Below are 19,472 nucleotides of genomic sequence, written 5' to 3'. Positions count from 1 at the left end.
CATAATTAATTATTGGAAGGAATTAAGATAAAAAAAATGGTACAGTAAATATTTATGCTTTTGTAGCTTTTCTAGCTAGGGAGGAAATAAAGAATATCAATGAAGCTCTTAATAATGAAAATTGGATCATGGAAATGCCGGAAGAACTCAATCAATTTGATAAATGTGATGTTTGGGTGGCACAAGAATACAATCAATAAGAAGGCATTAATTTTGATTAAAATTATGCTCATGTTCCAAGATTAGAGTCTATCAAAATACTACTTTCATTTGCATGCTACAATAAAATCAAGTTACACCAAATGGATGTAAAGAGTGTGTTCTTAAATGGATTTCTTAAAGAGGAAGTTTATGTCAAGAAACCTCCTGGATTTGAGAATGAAAAATATCCTAATTATGTGTTCAAGTTGAGGAAAGCTTTATATGGATTAAGGCAAGCACCTCGTTCTTGGTATGAAAAGTTAAGTGATTTTTAATCGAGAATGGTTTCATTTGAGGTACTATTAATCTAACTTTATTTAGTATGTTTAAAGTTAAAGATATTTTAGTTATGAAAATATATATTGATGATATTATATTTGATGTTATAACTGATTCTTTTTGCGAATGGTTTTCTAAGTGTTAGCATAGTGAATTTGATACGAGCATAATGGGAGAGCTCAATTATTTTTTGGTTTTATAAACAAGCAAACTCCTGAAGGCATATATATACATCAATCAAAGTACATGAGGAACTTACTCAAAAGTTTGGTTATAATAATGTCAAGTTGAAATCAACACTAAGGAGTGCAGTCAGCAAGCTGACAACCGATGAACAAGGTAAAGATGTTGATATTCGGACTTAAAGAGGTATGATTGGAAACTTATTATATCTTTCATCCTATAGACCTAATATTATGAATAGTGATTGTGTTTGTGCAAGATTTCCATCTAAGCCTAAAGAGTCTCATTTGAACGTTGTTAAGAGAATTTTTAAATATTTGAGTGGAACTATTACTCTTGGTTTATTCTATCCTATCACAAATGCATTTGATCTTGTTGTGTATAGTGATGCAGATTATGCAGGTTGTCAATCATATAGAAAGAATACCAGTGGTGTTGGTGTTTACTTAGGACAAAATTTGGTTTCTTGGTTAAGCAAGAAGCAAACATATGTTACATTATCAACAGCTGAAGGAAAATATTTAGCAGCTGTGAGTTATTGCTAACAAATGCTTTGGATGAGAAAACAACTTAAGGATTTTGAAATTTTTTATGGTCAAACTCCTATTTACTGTGACAATACAAGTACTATCAATATTTCTGAGAATTTATTGAATCACTCGAGAACCAAGCATATCGATGTTAGACATCATTTCTTGGGAGACAATATTGCAAAAGGGATAGTTAAGCTGGTATTTTTTTCTACTGATGCTCGAATTGCTGATATTTTCACAAAACCTCTAGTTGAAAAGCATTTCAGCACACTCAGAAGAGAATTGGGAAGGTGTAATATTCAATAAGCAAGCTTACATGCTGGTATCGGGTATTATTAACTCACTCTTAAATTTTTCAATTTATTTGTTTAGTTTGCATGTGATGTAAATTATGTTTATAATTTTGAATTTGTATGATATATGATCTACCTGTTATGTGAATTAAATGTTTAATATCTTGTTTCGTGTTATGCATAGTTTCAAGATTTATTTAATTAATTTATACTTTATTTGAATTTTAAAACTTTTATGTGGTCTTATATATTGAGAGGTTAAGTGTTTGACCTGATATTTGATTTTGTTAAATTTTTTATTTTATCATGATTTATATAAGGGGATTAGTTTTTTTAATTTTATTCCTAAAAACACTCCCCTTTAATTATTAAAAGAAGTATTAGAGAGGTATCTCGGATACGACTCTTCAATTACCTATATACTTCCCCCTCAATTATATATAAGGTCTTCACACTCCTTTTCAATAAATACTCTCTCCTAGCTATAGCTACCATCACCGGTCGATTGATCTTGAGGAATAAATTGAAGCACACGCTAAAGGTCAAGCAGGTCATTTCACTAATGTTGATTCACAACCTCTTTTGAAATCTAAACGACTTCGAGATGAAGAAGTGTCTGATACGGAGGCTAATCCAGTCATTGTTGATAGTGGAGATGATAGTCAGGTATGGAAAAATCAGATATTGGAGTTGGTCGTGCTTTAAAGAGGGTCAAATTAAATTTTGAGATTCTAGATGAGTTTCACTCTAGGTTTGAATCAAAGTTTCTAGGAACACGCAAAATCATCCTTGGTAAACCTTTTGCTGATAAGGTTTTGTACAACTGTGGTGATGTTAATTTATTTCATGAGTTAGGGTTTGGATCTTCTTTTATTGATTTGTCGAAAGTCTGTTACCCTATGTTTGTTAGAGAATACTATAGTAATTTGCATGTTGAGAAAGATCGATATATTTCATTTGTTAATGGAGTCATGATTAATATGAATGCTGGTGTTTTAAGTGGTATGTTAGATATTTTGAGTCCATCTAATGTGTCCATTTATAATAAGACATGCCCTAAGGATTTAGATGGTTTTTCTACATTAGATCAAGTCAAATTGATTACTTGAAATGGTAAGTAGGTTGAGTATTTTGCCCATACTAATGCTTAAGTGGTGCTAATGGCTCACTTATTGTTTAAAGTTTGTTTGAAAAATTTATGTCATAGATTGGGTACTAGGTCCAACTATGCTAGATGTGCTTGTTGGAGTATGCTTTAAGCTGGTAAAAGGTTTGATATAAGTGAATTGATTTTGAAGAATATAGTTGAGGTTTTTGATGGGAAACCAACCACTAGGTTACCCTATGATCTACTTTTGACCAAGGTGTTTGAGGGGTGTGGTGTTGATATGTCTGATACTGAGACTCTGACTACTAAAGAATTTCTAGAGGGTGAGTGATTTTCTCAGAGTGGTCTGAAGGTTGAAGCTGATGGCTCCTTTGTTGTTGTTAAAGTTCTTAAGCCCTCCCACATCCATATATCTCCTCATGTTGCTCAGTTTGATGAGGAATTGTCCAATAAGCTCAATAATTTTATGGCTGATATCAAGGCTGACACATAGATAATTCTTAAGAGGTTGGATAAGATTGTTGCTGATCAGAAGATACTGAAGGATGTGTTGTTGGGTATTGCTACTCCATCCGAACCTTATGATCCTTCTGGTGCATTTCCCTACACTTCAACAAGAAGATCAGTAGACAATAATTTGGTTGCTGCTGCAGATCATGATGGCATACGTTTTCATACTACTGCTACTGACACCAAAGATGGAGAGCTTAGCAAGGAGGACAAGGAGGACAAAGACATGGATAGGGATGAGGATGTTGAAGATAATTCCTAAATTTTACTTTTTTTAATGATTAAGAGGGAGAATTTAGGAAAATTGTTTGTTATTTTGGTTTAAGTACTTATTTGATCATTTGTGTGAACTTATTTGGTTAAAGTGGTGATGTGTTTGAACTTGGTGATTTAGTTCACCACTAGGTGTTGTTGGATTTTATCCGGTTTATTTTGGTTTGAATAACTTGAATGTGGTTTAATTTAATTGGATGATGTTATGGTTTCATATGGATAGTAGGATTTTGGAATAGCTTTTATGTAATCTGTTTTGATTTCATTGATATTAATAAAGACTTGTTTTGTTTTTATTACGGGCTTTATCTATTTAAGTGTTTAAATAAGATATAACATAGTTTAGAGTAAAGCTTTTTATGGATTATGATGAGATCATAATAGTGAGACCTAAAAAGATGATAACTCTAAACTTAAATAGTTCCTGGTCATAGGATTACTAACTGGTAATTAATAATCCGCAAAGATCGGTACATACTATGCTTGCTTCATTATGAAGGATGTCTGTTCTCATAGACATTTGTGTGGTGACATTATAGCTAGTATGTAGGTGCTTATTATAGAATAAGTTCACTGAACATGACTCGCCTAGCTGAACAACTGATGGAGTTCACTCACGTGTCAGCAGTTGTTCGCTTAGTGATAGTTGTACAAGTATCCTTAGACTTGAGGTCATCATAGTCATCTTGTGTACACTGAACTATGCTTTGGTTTAGTTCTTAGTCTCCAGGGACAATTATTAGGGCTCTTCTGGGTATAGGAATTTGTACACGAAGATAGTGTATGATCAATAAAGGATCGACCCCTTCCAGTGAAGGAAGCGAATGTTCAAGGCTGATCCACTTATGCTAGTTCAGGAATCTCTGGCCAGAGTAAATGAAATTAGAAAGGAGTTTCTAATTTGCATAGAACTACGCATAGTAAATGGTAAGAAAGTGATTGAATTAGATAGGCTTGACACGAGATCCATGCCTTGTATTTAATCGGGACATTGTAGGGTAGAAGGAGTTTATTGTACGGTAACTATTCACTGACAGCTTCTTGGTATTCTAAGCAGTGAATTTATATTATCTGGATAGTCGCGATATGTTGAGAAGCATCACTCACGATGTAGAATAAATGTGATTAATTAATTAATCATATTTAATAAATTAGAGAATTTATATAAATAATGATAAAATAGTTTTATTATTATTTATTTCTACTACCGACTTAATATTGAACCTACAGGGTCACACCATAAAAAGAGAATGATTTAATGGTGGAGGAATTAATACAAAACCTCTAGTTGAAAAGCATTTCAGCACACTCGGAAGAGAATTGGGAAGGTGTAATATTCAATAAGCAAGCTTACATGCTGGTATCGGGTATTATTAACTCACTCTTAAATTTTTCAATTTATTTGTTTAGTTTGCATGTGATGTAAATTATGTTTATAATTTTGAATTTGTATGATATATGATCTACCTGTTATGTGAATTAAATGTTTAATATCTTGTTTCATGTTATGCATAGTTTCAAGATTTATTTAATTAATTTATACTTTATACTCTCCGACCTCAGCGCGTATAACAATGGCTCCAACGCGCCAAGAACTCCGATTTCCGTCGGAGAGGACTGAGAGTTCGGAGAAGAATTAAAATAAATTTATGTAACAGGACGAGGACTATTAAAGTGAGGTGAGCGGGGGGAAGATGGTGGAGGCAGGGGGTCCAAGTATGAGGAGAGAGAGAGATGTGGATCGACTCACGAAAGTAACATATTTTTGCTTTGTTTTGAGTTCAGGACTTCAGTTTATTGAGAGGCAGTGAGGGGGTTCAGAGATGTGAGTTGATATAGATGCCGGCGGACACCACTTCATGCTTCTGTTTGTGATGGTCTAGTATAGAAAATGGTAATTTGCTACGGTTTTTTAATGGGTCGGGCCTTAATTTAATTAAGTGCTTACCAATTCTAATTTTTTAAATTGTTTCTATGATATCTAAATTTTGGTAAATTATTTTAATATTATGATTTTTTACAAGAATTAGAATTTTACAAAAACTTATTTTAACCATTATTTTAAAAAGAACATAAAATCGTGATTTCGGTTGTTTATCATAAATCCCACCAGTACTAGTGTGCAGTGGAATTTACTATTAAGTTTAATTATATCTTATCGGTTAAAAGTAATCAAGAAAATAGAAGAAACATTCCAAGGTTACAAACCCCTATATCGATTTTGTAAAACTAACTAAGATTTAATTATTTAAATTAGTTGATTTTTCCCGAGAACCCTTTACTTTTTGAAAATTTTTACATCTGTACGGTTGGATTCCTAAAATAATTAAATATGAATCAGAAAATTAAATCATAATTAAATTTTTATATCAAAATAATTTTATTTGGTTTTGAAAAGTCAAACAATAGTTTGACTAGTACAGCTAACTAGTGTTAAATCCTAAATTGGTGTTTTAGTTTTTAAAAATTATTTTTCATCGATCCAACAGTATGAATGTCAACAAATAAATATATATATTAGTGATATAACCAAAGTTTTAGGTCAAAATAATTTTATTTGGTTTTCCATTTGATAAGTCAAACATCAGTTTGACTAGTACAGCTAACTAATGTTTAGTCCTGAATTGGTATTTCGATTTTTTAAAAAATATTTTTCAATTGATCCAATCATATGGATGTCAATATATATATTAGTGATATAACCAAAGTTTCAGTTGAAATTAATTTTCTTTGGTTTGCCATTTGAAAAGTCAAACATTAGTTTGACTAGTACAGCTAACTAGTGTTTAGTCATGAATTGGTGTTTCAATTTTTTTGAAAATTTTTTTAATCGATCTAACCATATGGATGTCAATATATATATATATATATATTAGTGATATAACCAATTTTTCAGATGAAAATACTTTTCTTTTGTTTTCCATTTTAACATTCAGGTATCAGTTTAACTAGTACAGTTAACTAGTGTTTAGTCCTGAATTGATGTTTTGATTTTTTTAAAAATAATTTTCATTTATCTAACAGTATGGATGTCAATATATATATATATATATATTAGTGATAAAACCAAAGTTTTAGATCAAATTAATTTTCTTTGGTTAGATATTTCAACATTCAGGTATCAGTTTGACTGGTACAGCTAACTAGGGTTTAATCCTGAATTGATGTTTCGGTTTTTTTAAAAATATTTTTATCAATCCAACTGTATGGATTCCTATATATATATATATATATATATATGTGTTAGTTATATAACAAAAATTTCAGATTAAAATAATTTTATTTTGGTTTGCCATTTTCAATAGTCAAACATCAGTTTGACTAACATAACTACATAATGTTTGGTCCTGAATTGGTGTTTCAATTTTTTTAAATATTTTTCATCAATCCAACCTTGTGGATGTCGATAGATATACATTTTAGTGATATAACCAAAATTTCACATCAAAATAATTTGATTTGTTTTGCTATTTTAAAAGTCAAACATCCGTTTGACTAACACATAGTGTTTGGTCCTAAATTGGTGTTTTGATTTTTTTAAAAATATTTTTCATCGATCCAACCTTATGGATGTCGATAGATATACATATTAGTGATATAACCAAAATTTTAGATCAAAATAATTTTATTTGGTTTGCCATTTTAAAACTCAAGCATCAGTTTGACTAGTACAACTAACTAGTGTTTAGTCCTGAACTGGTGTTTTTAATTTTTTAAAAATATTTTTCATCGATCCAATCTGTTAGGTAATTAATACAACACATAGGGGGTGAATGTGTTTTAGGATATTTCATATTTTTTGAACTGTTATGGATATGGTGAACAAAGTAATCTAATTTGTAAAGATAAAGTGTTTTAAGAGAAATGATAAAACATGCACATAAACACACTATCTTCAAAACTCACTTAATGGTTAAGTGTAGAAAAGAAGCAAAGGTAATATTTATGTGAATGAGTACGAAGTACAACCAAGATTATTAAATGAAAGAGAATGAAGTACAACCCCGTTGATTAAATGAGAATGATAACAAGAATTGGGAGTCAAAGGTATGGTATTTAAGTAATGGAGGATCAAATCACACGACTGGTACCAAGTCTAAGTTCAAGAGTTTAGATGAAAGTGTGACAGGAAAATCAGGTTTGGCGTCGCTATCAAGGGTAAGGGTAAAGTTGGTTTTAGATACAAAAAAGGAGAATAATTGAATATCTATAAGGTCTAATATATTTGTGAACTTGTGCAGAAATATCATATCTTTGGGTCAACTAGCTGGGAACAAGAATGATGTCACTCTTAGAGGGCTTTATTTGTGGGTGTATGACAGCCAAAAATGCTTAGTCATGAAAGGTAGATAAAATTAATTTCAACATAATGGCACAAGGCATACATGTTTTCTTTTAACGGAAGACTGTATATGAAGGTTGTTTAATGTCAAAGTAAATCAGAAATTATATTCTACAGAATATTGATTATCGAGCTAAGAGGGTGTTGGGATTAATTCATTGTGATATTTCTGGATGTATTTCACCGGAGACAACAAAGGCCAACATGTATTTTTTACTCTTAGTCGATGACTTTACTTATCTAGTGTGGATTTTAAAGTTGAAAGGAAAAATTGAGGCCTTCAATGCATTCAAAAAGTTTAGAATCTCGGTTGAAAAAGAATCAAAAGAAAAATTAAAGTGTTTCATATGGACAGGGGTGGATAATTTAACTCAAAAGAATTCTCAAAATATTGTGAAATATTATGTGGCCCACATGAAACTGCCTAGTATGCATACAACCAAAGTCATAGGTTGGTGTGGTTAATATCGGGAGAGAGGAAGGAACTAAAGTGTATCGCTCGTATAATCCAAATTTTGGCTCTATACATGACATTATCTTTGAAGAAAAAAGGCCACGGCTATGAGTTGTTGAACAGGAATCATAGAATTTTGGATCACATGATTCATTTATTATGGTAGGAAATCGGTTGAATGAAGGTTTTGAACAAGGTGGCTATTAAAGCGAGAAGGAACTAACAACTTCTAGCATGAATACAGGGAGCCAAACAGTCCAAACGGAGAATTACGAGATAGGGAAAATAGCGCACAAAATTATGTACAGAGTAAGTCATCAAATAGCAACAATAGTGAACCTCAGAATTTTCGTGTACTGAGTAATATTTATAATGAAACGGACGAGTTGGAAGCTGAAAATGAGAAAAACATGGGAACAATCCATGAACAATGAGATTGAAACCATTGAAAAAACTAACACACGGGCCATAGTCGAATTGCCACATGGGAAAAGCTGTGCATTTGAAGTGGGTTTTTAGGCTTAAGAGGGACACAAACAGGGAAATTAAGCACAATGCTAGGTTAATCATGAATGGTTACGTACAAAAGTAAGGTGTGGATTATGATAAGGTACTTGCACCACTGACAAGGCTTGAGACTGTGAGACTATTACTGGCATGTACAAAAAAATGGGTGGTCGGTTCATCATTTGGACGTTGAGTTCGCATTTCCTGAACGGAGAATTGCACGATATAATTTACAATTTACGTAACCCAACCAGAGAGATTTGCAAAAAAAACAAGGAGCACCTAGTGTATAGGTTGATAAAAGCTTTGTACAGATTGCATCAGGATCCACGAGCCTAGTATGCTCTTTTCAGTAAGTACTTTGAAAAATTGGGGCTTTCATTAAATGTCCATACGAGGATGCGGTACATACAAAAATGGAGAGAACTGAAAGCTTCATAATTAGAGTGTACGTAGATGATCTCCTTGTTATATGTACGAGTCTTTCTACTATTATGAAATTTCAATAGCAAATCATTATATTATTTTATATGAGTGACCCTAGAAAATTATCACACTATTGGGTATGCCATAAAATCTGTTCGAAAAGGTCATATTGTCTGATTATAGTTTGGAGAATAATCCAATGGACATTAAGTTGCATATTGGGAAACATGGGAAGGGTACATTAGTGGATTCAACATAATTTAAAAGTGTGGTAGGGGGCTTAAGATATTTGAAGTCTTTCATCTTTAAAATCATTAACTTCTTCACAAGTGAGCCATCTTCTTTTTTATCATCATTGTCTTCAACATCAGTTAGAACAAAGTGATTTTGTCAATTACCTACTATTTACCAAAAGCATTAATTAGCATATGAATATACATGTAATATTTGAGATATTTGAATACAAACACATATATGTAAAAAAAACTATAAATTTATATGTCTATACATTAAAAAAGAGATATCATCAAATACATACTCATGATTAAGTTTGTGATATGATTACATTTGAATTTGAAGAGTGTGAAGTTGATTACACCAAAAATTGGGTATTATAATGATATGATAGATTAAGTATAAGATATACAAAAAGGGAAGGGGAAAGACTAACTACTAAATAACAAGTTGAATTAAATCCAACTGAATGATTCAAAAAATCGGTTGGTTATGTAATTATTGCTTAAATCAAATTTTCACAATAATTCATATTTCTCTTTAAAAATATCATAAAACTTTAAATTTTTCAGACCAAAATAAAATCAACTAAATTCGGTTGGTTATTGTCGTTGGCTTTGTAATGACGAGATATTCAAATTTCTATAAAAATTCTCGTTCCCTAAAATTTCATGAAATTTAAAATATACAGCCTAAAATAAAACCAACTAAATTCAGTTGATTTTTTATGTTGTTGATTTTGTAGGCAGGTTATTCAAGTTTTTACAAAAATTCAAATTCCTCCCCCCAAAGGTTTAATTTCCCCCCAAATTCAAATTCAAAGTCTACTCCCCCAATGTTTTTTATTACGAAAACTAATGATAAAACTATAATTATTAATAAACTTGATACTCGTACCTTTGGATCGTTTTAAAAAATAATTTATGTATTAAAATTTTCTAACCCTGATCTAACCGCTAAAATCTAACCCTAAATCTAAACCCTACACTCTAGTTTACGCAGATATAGGACATTTTATTTTCGATAATTTTTAATTTATTATTTATTTCTGTGTAATCATCTTTTAATGTCATTTGGGACCTTTGGAAACAAAAAAATATTGAAAATATTTATTTAGTTCTTTTTAATATTTTAAATGGTTTTATTATAATTTGATGAAATCATTACTTAATAAAAATAAATATTTCTTTTTATTATATTTTTTCTGTTTTATATAATTTAACAAAAAAAATTAAAAAAGAAGAAAATTTAGTCCATTGGTTATAGACCACTATTGTCACTTAATATTGGTTGTTTTTAAAATCTTAAACAATTATTAACCGTAACGGCTGGTTTTGGGTGGTTTCTTTCGCCCTCCAACGTGACATGTCACTTCGTCGGCCAATAACATTGCGACACTTCATTAAAGTATTGATAAGTTCATTAAATGCACGTACCACACTTTTCCAACAACCCTTTTTCCAACCAATTTCTGTCGTTTATGGCAATTTAGATTTCCAATTGATTTAGGTAGTTTATAATTGTATGCATGTCCAACTGATATATTTTCAACTGATTCATTTGTTGGTTTTTGTCGGTTTGAAAAGAAAAGAAAAACCGACCAACCGAGGGTTGGTACTTGGTTGATTATGTACATTATTACGACCAATTATATTGGTCGACCAATTACATTGGTCGATTATATTTGGTTGAAAAAGTAAATCAAAACCAACCAATGTGTGATAGTCTCATTTCTAACGGTTACTTATAGCCCATGTTTCTTTTAGTGGGAGAAGACCCATGCTCATTGTTGAAGACGGAGATTGAGATGTTACCCGAAAATTTTAAAATATTATTTATAGTTCTCACTTGTTATTCAACTACAATGGCTGAGGCTCTTTAATTCGAGATACAATGTATAATTTTTCATTTCATCAATTGTGATAGTCCTTTGTTCTTAGTTCGTGTGTCAGGTCCATAGCCCATTTTGTTAATACTTGTTTTTACTTCATGCATGTTATCTTGATTTTAAATGTTCATTTTTTTATTTTTTTAATTATTTAAAACTCTAGATTTTAACATGTGATATGGGTTTATTTCTTTTTATCAGTTACAATATATATTTCCCAAGTCCATATGCTCGTTCTACATGTCAAGTTTCTTAGTATTTGCCTACTTGTTCACTTAGTATATGTACTGTTATAATTTCTTTTCATGTTAATTTTTTTGTTTTCAAAAAAATATATATACATAACAGTTATTCGTTTTTATCGAGCACATTAATTTAATATGGTAACATGTTTTCATGTCTTGTTTATTTATTAATGAATATTGAAAGGGTCTGATTTTATCATTTTTAGAGGAAAAAATGATGTGAATATAAACTACTTTAAAAAAATTCCACAAATTTACATCATTCTATATTGAAAATAATTAGGCTCTTGTGGAATATATAATATGTCAAGGATATACATAAGTTAGATCTGAATATCTCGGAAGTGAGATCGAATGGGAAAATAGAAGAAACCTTAAAATTTCATCTCTTTAGCTCTCTCCCACATATACATACTAGGTAGATCAAATTTTTTATTGAATTGAGGTGTTAATTGCTATTAAGCCTTGTTATATATCTGAACCGATTGTCTCTAGTGTTTCTGAGTTGTATGATCCTCGAAGTGATAGTCCTACAACCCATAACAGCCTAAGTGGGAAAATAAACTCTTTAGAACGGTAAGTTTTCTCGAGGGTTCAGAGACTCGGCTGATTTTGATAAAGTTGCTCTATATCTAAGTGATATCATCTTTTCTCTTTAAATTACGGTCATTGATATATGTTGTATTTTAACCTATGTGTTTAGTTCATTATTGGCGGATCTGAATGCTCTTGTGAATTGTCATATAACTTCTCAATTATAGCTATGTAGTTTTAACTATATCCAACAGAATGAGTATCATATAATTTCCTTGTTATTATATATGTGACAGACATTATGAAATGTAGAAAGATCGGGAGCTCTTACACGGTGCTTAATTATTGATCAATCTTAATAATTTACTAAAAGTTATGCATGTAAATATCCAATCATAATTCTGATTAATCAACGTAAGAGTGATAAAAGAAATAAGAAGTTGATCGCTAGCACTTTAGGTTGTAATATACCACTCAAAAAAGTTCACAATGTGTTTTTTTAACTATTCTTTTATCTGTATTTTTTAAGGTCGAAATATTTTATTCTTCCTTCTTCGGATACACTTTCTTGCATATTTAAAATATGAATATAGATATAGTCATAATTTTTCCATTTATATTACTTAAAACAAAGATCTTGTTACTAAAAATATATGTTCACTTATATTCTTTTTTAAGCTTAGTGTTGTATTATGCTACTAAAAAAGTTCTTAATTTTTAAATTATTTTAACAATGTTGATTCAACCCGAGGTTGACAAACATATCTTGTACCAAAGAAGCTAGGTATTTTTAAGATAAATTTGAGTTCTTTATTCTTACAAGCTACAAGTGATTGTGTATGCAACGTTGTCTCATTGCACACTTTTGTGCAAATGAAAATAATCTTGTCAAACAAATACAAACCAGTTTTTTTAATTCTGGTTTGAGGCTTCCGGGGAAAAGAACATCTAGTAGTCCAAAAATAGTGAGTCGAATACAAAATTTAACATTTATATATAGGATGTTATTCATCTTAAAAGAGTATCCTAAAATTATATGGTAATTTGTTAATATTTTTAGCATTGAAGAAATGATAATTTGAAAAAATATCACTTATACTATAATACAAAGAACGAAAATGTATAATTGAAGTCAATATCTTTGATCAATAATAATAGCAACACACAATTAAAGTGAGTTATTTTCTAGGAATTTAATAGTTATTAATGCTTCACAATCGAATAAGGGATATTTAAAGGTAAAGTGTAACATTGATGCTAATAAAGGAATTTTAACTAATTAGGACTTATAGACATCAAATAATATTATATTTATAAAGAAATCTATCAAGACCGAAGACTTGGTATATATAAGTTAGGCCTTAAAAGAATTGAGTCATCAAGTCGAGTTTTGAGGAAAATGAGCTGAGTTTAACCATTTTTCTTAACGAACCGAGCCGAGCATCTTTATCGCACAAAAGTTGTATTCGAGCTCGAGCTCGTTAGTAAACCGAGTCGAACTAGAGCTTATCAAACATTAATGAGTCGAGTCGCACTAGTGTACAAATCAAGCAGCTTGCAAACATTACACTTTTCGTACTAAATAGTTTAGCAAACTATTAACAAAAAAAGGCTCAAGTATAACTATCAATATAAGAAAGAAAATTAGGTCCAACCCAACCTAAAGTAAATTAATTTAATATAACCTAAACCCTAAATGTGTAAAACTAAAACAAAGTAAGCTAAAGCTGTAGATAAGGTTCGTATCTCGACTAAATCTTCAATCATCATTTATCATCTCTTAATTCTTCATAATCATCTATCATCTATCTATATCTTTCATGATGTAAATATTTGATTATGATATATATATATATATTACGTATGCGATTATATAGTTTAATTTCTCTATTTATGTCTCTTGGTATACATCGATTTATGTTGTAATGTTCGATTTTTTTGTGTTTTATTGCAGATTTGTATATTAAAATAGCTTCTTAAAGAAATAAGGGGTGGTTTGAATGTATACCATAAAAATAGAACAAATATTATATATACTTTTTTCGAGCTCTAACAAGCCGAACACGAGTTATTCAATTTCGAACCGATTTATTAATTTGAAACCGCTCTCGAGCTGAACTCGAGTCGAACATGCTAGAGTTCGGCTCGAACTCGTTATGCTTAAAGAACACTCTTTGTTATTCGAGCTCGAGCTCTTACGAGCTGAGCCAAACCGAGTTTTCATTTAACGAGATGAGCTTGAACTGCTCACGAACAGCTCGGTTTATTTACAGTGTCTTAGATGTAATGAAGAAATTTGCATGCCAACAGTGAAAAATGTTCTTTAATATATTCAAGCATCATTGTTAATAAGAGGTTGAGGATATTTGAAACTACTATTAACATTGAAGACCGAATGATTCTAGTGTAATTTATTTTTGAGAATGGACTTGACAACTTGTTTGAAAAGATTAACCTAATATCAAGTTGGTGTTACTCATCTATAAATCAGAATTTTGTACTAGAAATCAAGGCAACAAGACGGGTTAACATGTCTGGCAAGGAAAATTTATTAACTACAATTTTTCATCTAAAAAAATCATAAAAAGTTAAGGGGTGACCTCCGTCGATATTCCAAAACTATCTCAACTATTTATCATAATGAGAAAATTATTAGGAGTTCTTAGGGTTATGACGAGCTCAAGACACCATATTTTCAAGTGTAATACATGAACCACCAAACTCATCCAATTCATTCGGAGTTTGAAGGATCAACATGTGTGAGCTGTGATAGTTTTGTTATACCACATAGTTCTTGCAGCTAACACATACCATTCATGTGTTGTTATGTCATAATTCTTGTTTATAAACAAAATTCAAGTACGGATATAAGTGTTTATATTTGACAAACTCAAGAAAGAACTGAATGTATTTCAGAACCAACAGTCACATTATTTCCACTGTAATACAAAAGATATAAAGAGGAAAAACAACTGAACTCCTAGAACCCAGGGACTAGGCTCATGGGCTAACAAAGACTCCTACAATAACTCTAACTACATGAACGTTATTCAAACAAACTGAAACATTCTCCACGATCAGCTAGACTTATTTAACTAAACAAAATAAATTAAGACAAGTTTGATATTAAACCCAACAATCTCCCCCGTAAACTTGTCTAGTTAAATCTTTCATGCCTAGAAGCTTCCTCATACGTTCAAACTTTACTGTCACCAATGCTTACGTTAATATGTCTGCTCGCTGGCTTTCTCCACCTATGTGTTTAATAACAATTTCACCTCGATTAATGCATTCCCTGATGAAATGAAAACGTATGTCGATGTGCTTGCTTCGCTTATGAGAAACTGGATTTCTTGCCAAATCTATTGTTGACCTATTATCAACATATATAACAACTGGATTCATTCGTTCACCTGTAACCTGCATCATCACGTTCCTGAGCCAAATCCCTTGGCACACAGCTATTGCAGCAGCCATATATTCTGCTTCATAGGAGGATAAGGCAATATTATGTTGCTTTTGAGACACCCATGTCACTAAACATTCATTCAGATAGAAAACCATTGCACCAGTACTTCTTCGATCATCGAGATTTCCTGCTAGGTTATTGTCAGAATATCCATTTAATACGTTATTTCCACAATCCTTTGTGTAGACCAGACCAAGATTCAACGTGCCGTGTATATATCTCAGTATACGTTTTGTTGCATTAAGATGAATTATAGTTGGTCTTTCCATGTGTCTGCTAATCACACCCACAGCGTATACAATGTCCGGGCATGTGTGAACCAAGTATCTAAGTCCACCAACTAGACTCTTAAATTGTATTGCATCGACTGCTTTCCCTCCTTCATTTTTAGTAATGACTTCCTTTGGATCCATAGGATATTTGCACGGATTACATTTAGCCATTCCTGCCCTTTCTAAGACCTTCCTTGTATACCCAGTTTGCTTCAGCTCAATAAAATCATTACTCTGCTTCACCTCAATACCAATATAATATAACAGCTTTCCCATATCGCTCATCTCAAAAATACCACTCATCCACATACACACTGATTATGATAGATTCAGCTCCCTTTCGTTTTACATACACCCCATGCTCATATGGACACCTAACAAAGCCCAAATTCTTAAGACACTTATTATGTTTGGCATACCACGCATGTGGTGCCTGTTTTAAACCGTACAAGGCCTTGAATAGCTTGTAAACATAACCCTCTCTTCATGGCTTGACAAACCCTTCGGGATGAGTAACATAGACATTTCTTTTATTTCCCCATTCAAAAAAGCTGTTTTGACATCCAAATGGTGTACCTGCCAGGAATTTTTTGCTGCTAAAGCAAGAAGTAATCGCACTGTCTCCAATCGTGTAACAGGAGCAAATACTTCATAAAAATCCACTCCCTTTTCTTGCACATACCCTTTTGCTACAAGACGCGCCTTGTGTTTCACAACATTTCCATCCGCATCATTTTTCAATTTGTATATCCTTTCCAAATCAATGACCTTATGACCCGGTGACAAACTAGTTAACTCCCATGTATTATTTTTCTCTATAGAATCAATTTCATTTTGCATTGCTTGTCTCCAATCCTTACTTCTCTTTGTGTGATTTTACGAACTTGGCTAATCTATCCCCATAAGGAGCAGTTCATCTTCTTCCTCAACCTCTTTTGTGTTCTCATATAAGTCTGTCAAGCTTCTGAATTTCTTTGGTGTGTGACTGTCATGATACTGCTCTCTATTCACACCATGTCTCTGCTTCTGTGATGGCATCTCCATTTTATCTTGATCATCAAAAACTGACATGTCTCCCCCGTGATCAGTAGCTTCATTCTCCTCATATCAATACAAATCTAGAACTTCAAAGTACCCTTATTGATTTTCGTAGTCCTGTGATTGATCTTCCCATCTCCAATATTTTCCTTCTTCAAATTTTACATCCCTACTAACAAATATACGCCTGTTCACTGGATCGTACAGCCTATAGGCCTTGGTGCCAAGCTCTTTCCCAAGATTCACAACCTCCATACTTCTATCATCTAGTTTCTTTGGGTTAATGCCAGGAACTTTCATATGCACGATGCAGCCAAAAACTCGAACATAGCTGAGATTTGGCTTCTTTCCCTTCAGTGCTTCATATGGGGTTTTTCCAGTCAATGCCCTGGTAGGGATTCGATTCAATATGTAAACCGAATGCCTATCAGCCTCTGCCCACAGCATAGATGGAAGATTAGCATGCTTCAAGTAGCTTCTTGCCATTTAAACCACTGTACGATTCCTACGTTTAACCACTCCATTTTGTTGAGGCGTGTACGGTGCTGTAAAGTGCCTCTCTATTCCCTTGTCTTCACAGTACACCTTGAAGTCATTAGACATGAACTCTCCACCATGATCCATTCTGAGCACACCAATTCTGTGGCTTGTCCCATTTTCAACCTTTGCTTGAAACCTTTTGAATATAATGAACCTTTCATTTTTATTTTTTAACATCAACATCCACATGAACCTAGTGAAATCATCAACCAATAACATAAAGTATCGATTACCTGCAGGAGTGCTTGGCGAAATGGGACCACAAATATCACTGTGTACTAGCTCCAGGAACTTTGTTGCACTAAAAATAGATTTCGAAGGAAATGGCCTTCTGGTTTGTTTCGACATCAAACATCATCTACATACCTCATTTGGCTGTTGCACCCTTGGCATACCAGTCACCATGCTTTGCTTGTGCATCATCACTATTGCAGGAAAATTGACGTGCCCTAAACGAGCATGCCACAACCACGAAGGATCCTCTAGCTTTGACAACAAGCACACGGAATTCCCAGACTCAATGATAATTCGATACAGCCTATTAGATGACCTTTTGACATTCATAGGTAATCTCTGGTTCTTATCATACACCTTTAAATACTCTCCATGAATTATGACCTTATTACCCAACTCGGACAATTGTCCCAAACTAATGATATTGCTACGTAAGTTTGGAATAAAATATACCTCACGAAGTATTCTTTCTTCTCCATTTTTGCAATTAAGACTTACAAAGCCTTTCCCTTTATTTTCCACTGTTGAGCCATCCCCAAACTTCACCTTGCCCACGATTGTTTCATCCAAGTTACTGAATTTTGATCTCTGTCCTGACATGTGATTACTTGCGCCATTATCCAAGTACCACACCTTGGATTCCCATATTTCATCATCATTCATTTTCAGCAATTTTGGTTGCACCCCTCGTTCATCAATTTCCACATTGTTTGCAGCAGCTTTCTCATTCTCAGCCAAGAGTAACGCTGGTTCATCATCCATTTGAGTCAGGTTAATCTCTTGTTTTTGTTCCTTTATTCTCCTTGGTTTGCGACACTCAGCTGCAAAGTGTCCATACCCAAAACAATTAAAACATTTGAATCAGCTCTTATCTTGCACACCTTGATTTTTCATCCCTGTATTTACAGTTGTGCCTCCCCGATTTAATTTCTTAAGCCATTCTTCACGTGTTAAAAGCAATTTGCTATCATCCCTTTCTCGTTTAATCCATTCTTCTTGAGTCAGCGTCTGCTGCTCACTACTGATTTCACTCGTGGCCTTCAACCTCTCTTCGTGCGCCTTGAGCGGGCCTATCACTTCCTCAACTGACATAGTGTCCAAATTACCAAATTGCTCCAGAGTGCACACAATCTGTAAGAACTTAGTGGGACTGCTCGCAATATTTTCTTCACAACATACGATTCCTCCACTGTTTCACCCAGAGCCCTTTTATTGGATACGATACCATTCAGCTTCATGTAGAACTCATCTAGCATGTCTGTATCCTTCATATTTAGAGCTTCAAAATCGGCTTTCAGAGTTTGCACCCTGGCCTTCTTCACCTTTTCAGCCCCCTGGCTCATTATCTTGATCGCCTCCCAGGCATCTTTCGCAATTTTCTTGTCCGTAATGGCCAATAACATATCTTCAGAAATTGCCTAATACATCATTGCTAGTGCAACTTTATCTGTTTTTCCCTCTATTGCTGCCTTGGGATCACTAGGCTCCACCGCTTCCCAAACTCCATGGGCTTGCATAAATACTTTCAATTTTATGGACCATGCAATATAGTTTCCTTTCCCCAACATAGGATAACTCAATCCTAACGAACCTCCTTTCTACTTGCTTATATCCATCGTTGTTGTAGACTTTGGCATAAGCTAACACGAATGCTCCTTCCACACCTGCTCTTATACCAAATCTTGTTTGTAAACAAGATTCAAGTACAGATATAAGTGTTTATATTTAACAAACTCAAGAAAGAACAGAATGTATTTCAGAACCAACAGTCACATTATTTCCACTGCAATACAAAAGATATAAAGAGGAAAAACAACTGAACTCCTAGAACCTGGGCTAACAAAGACTCCTACAATAACTCTGACTACGTGAATGTTATTCAAACAAACCGAAACATTCTCCACGATCA

At 32.8% G+C, this 19,472-nt stretch overlaps 1 protein-coding gene across 1 annotated transcript; it reads right to left on the bottom strand.

Moving 5' to 3' along the window:
• Nucleotides 1-17,683: 17,683 nt before the first annotated feature.
• Nucleotides 17,684-18,966, bottom strand: LOC141702812 (uncharacterized). The gene is made up of 3 exons (XM_074506420.1): nt 18,762-18,966; nt 18,445-18,648; nt 17,684-18,384 (listed from the first exon to the last, which is right to left on the bottom strand). The coding sequence occupies exons 1-3, from the start codon at nt 18,964-18,966 to the stop codon at nt 17,684-17,686; spliced, it is 1,110 nt and encodes a 369-aa protein (XP_074362521.1).
• Between the last annotated feature and the right edge of the window lie 506 nt (nt 18,967-19,472).

This window comes from Apium graveolens, unplaced genomic scaffold (assembly GCF_009905375.1).
Source record: "Apium graveolens cultivar Ventura unplaced genomic scaffold, ASM990537v1 ctg5766, whole genome shotgun sequence".
Classification (NCBI taxonomy): Eukaryota; Viridiplantae; Streptophyta; class Magnoliopsida; order Apiales; family Apiaceae; genus Apium; species Apium graveolens.
This window is presented reverse-complemented; position numbering and strand designations above follow the sequence as displayed.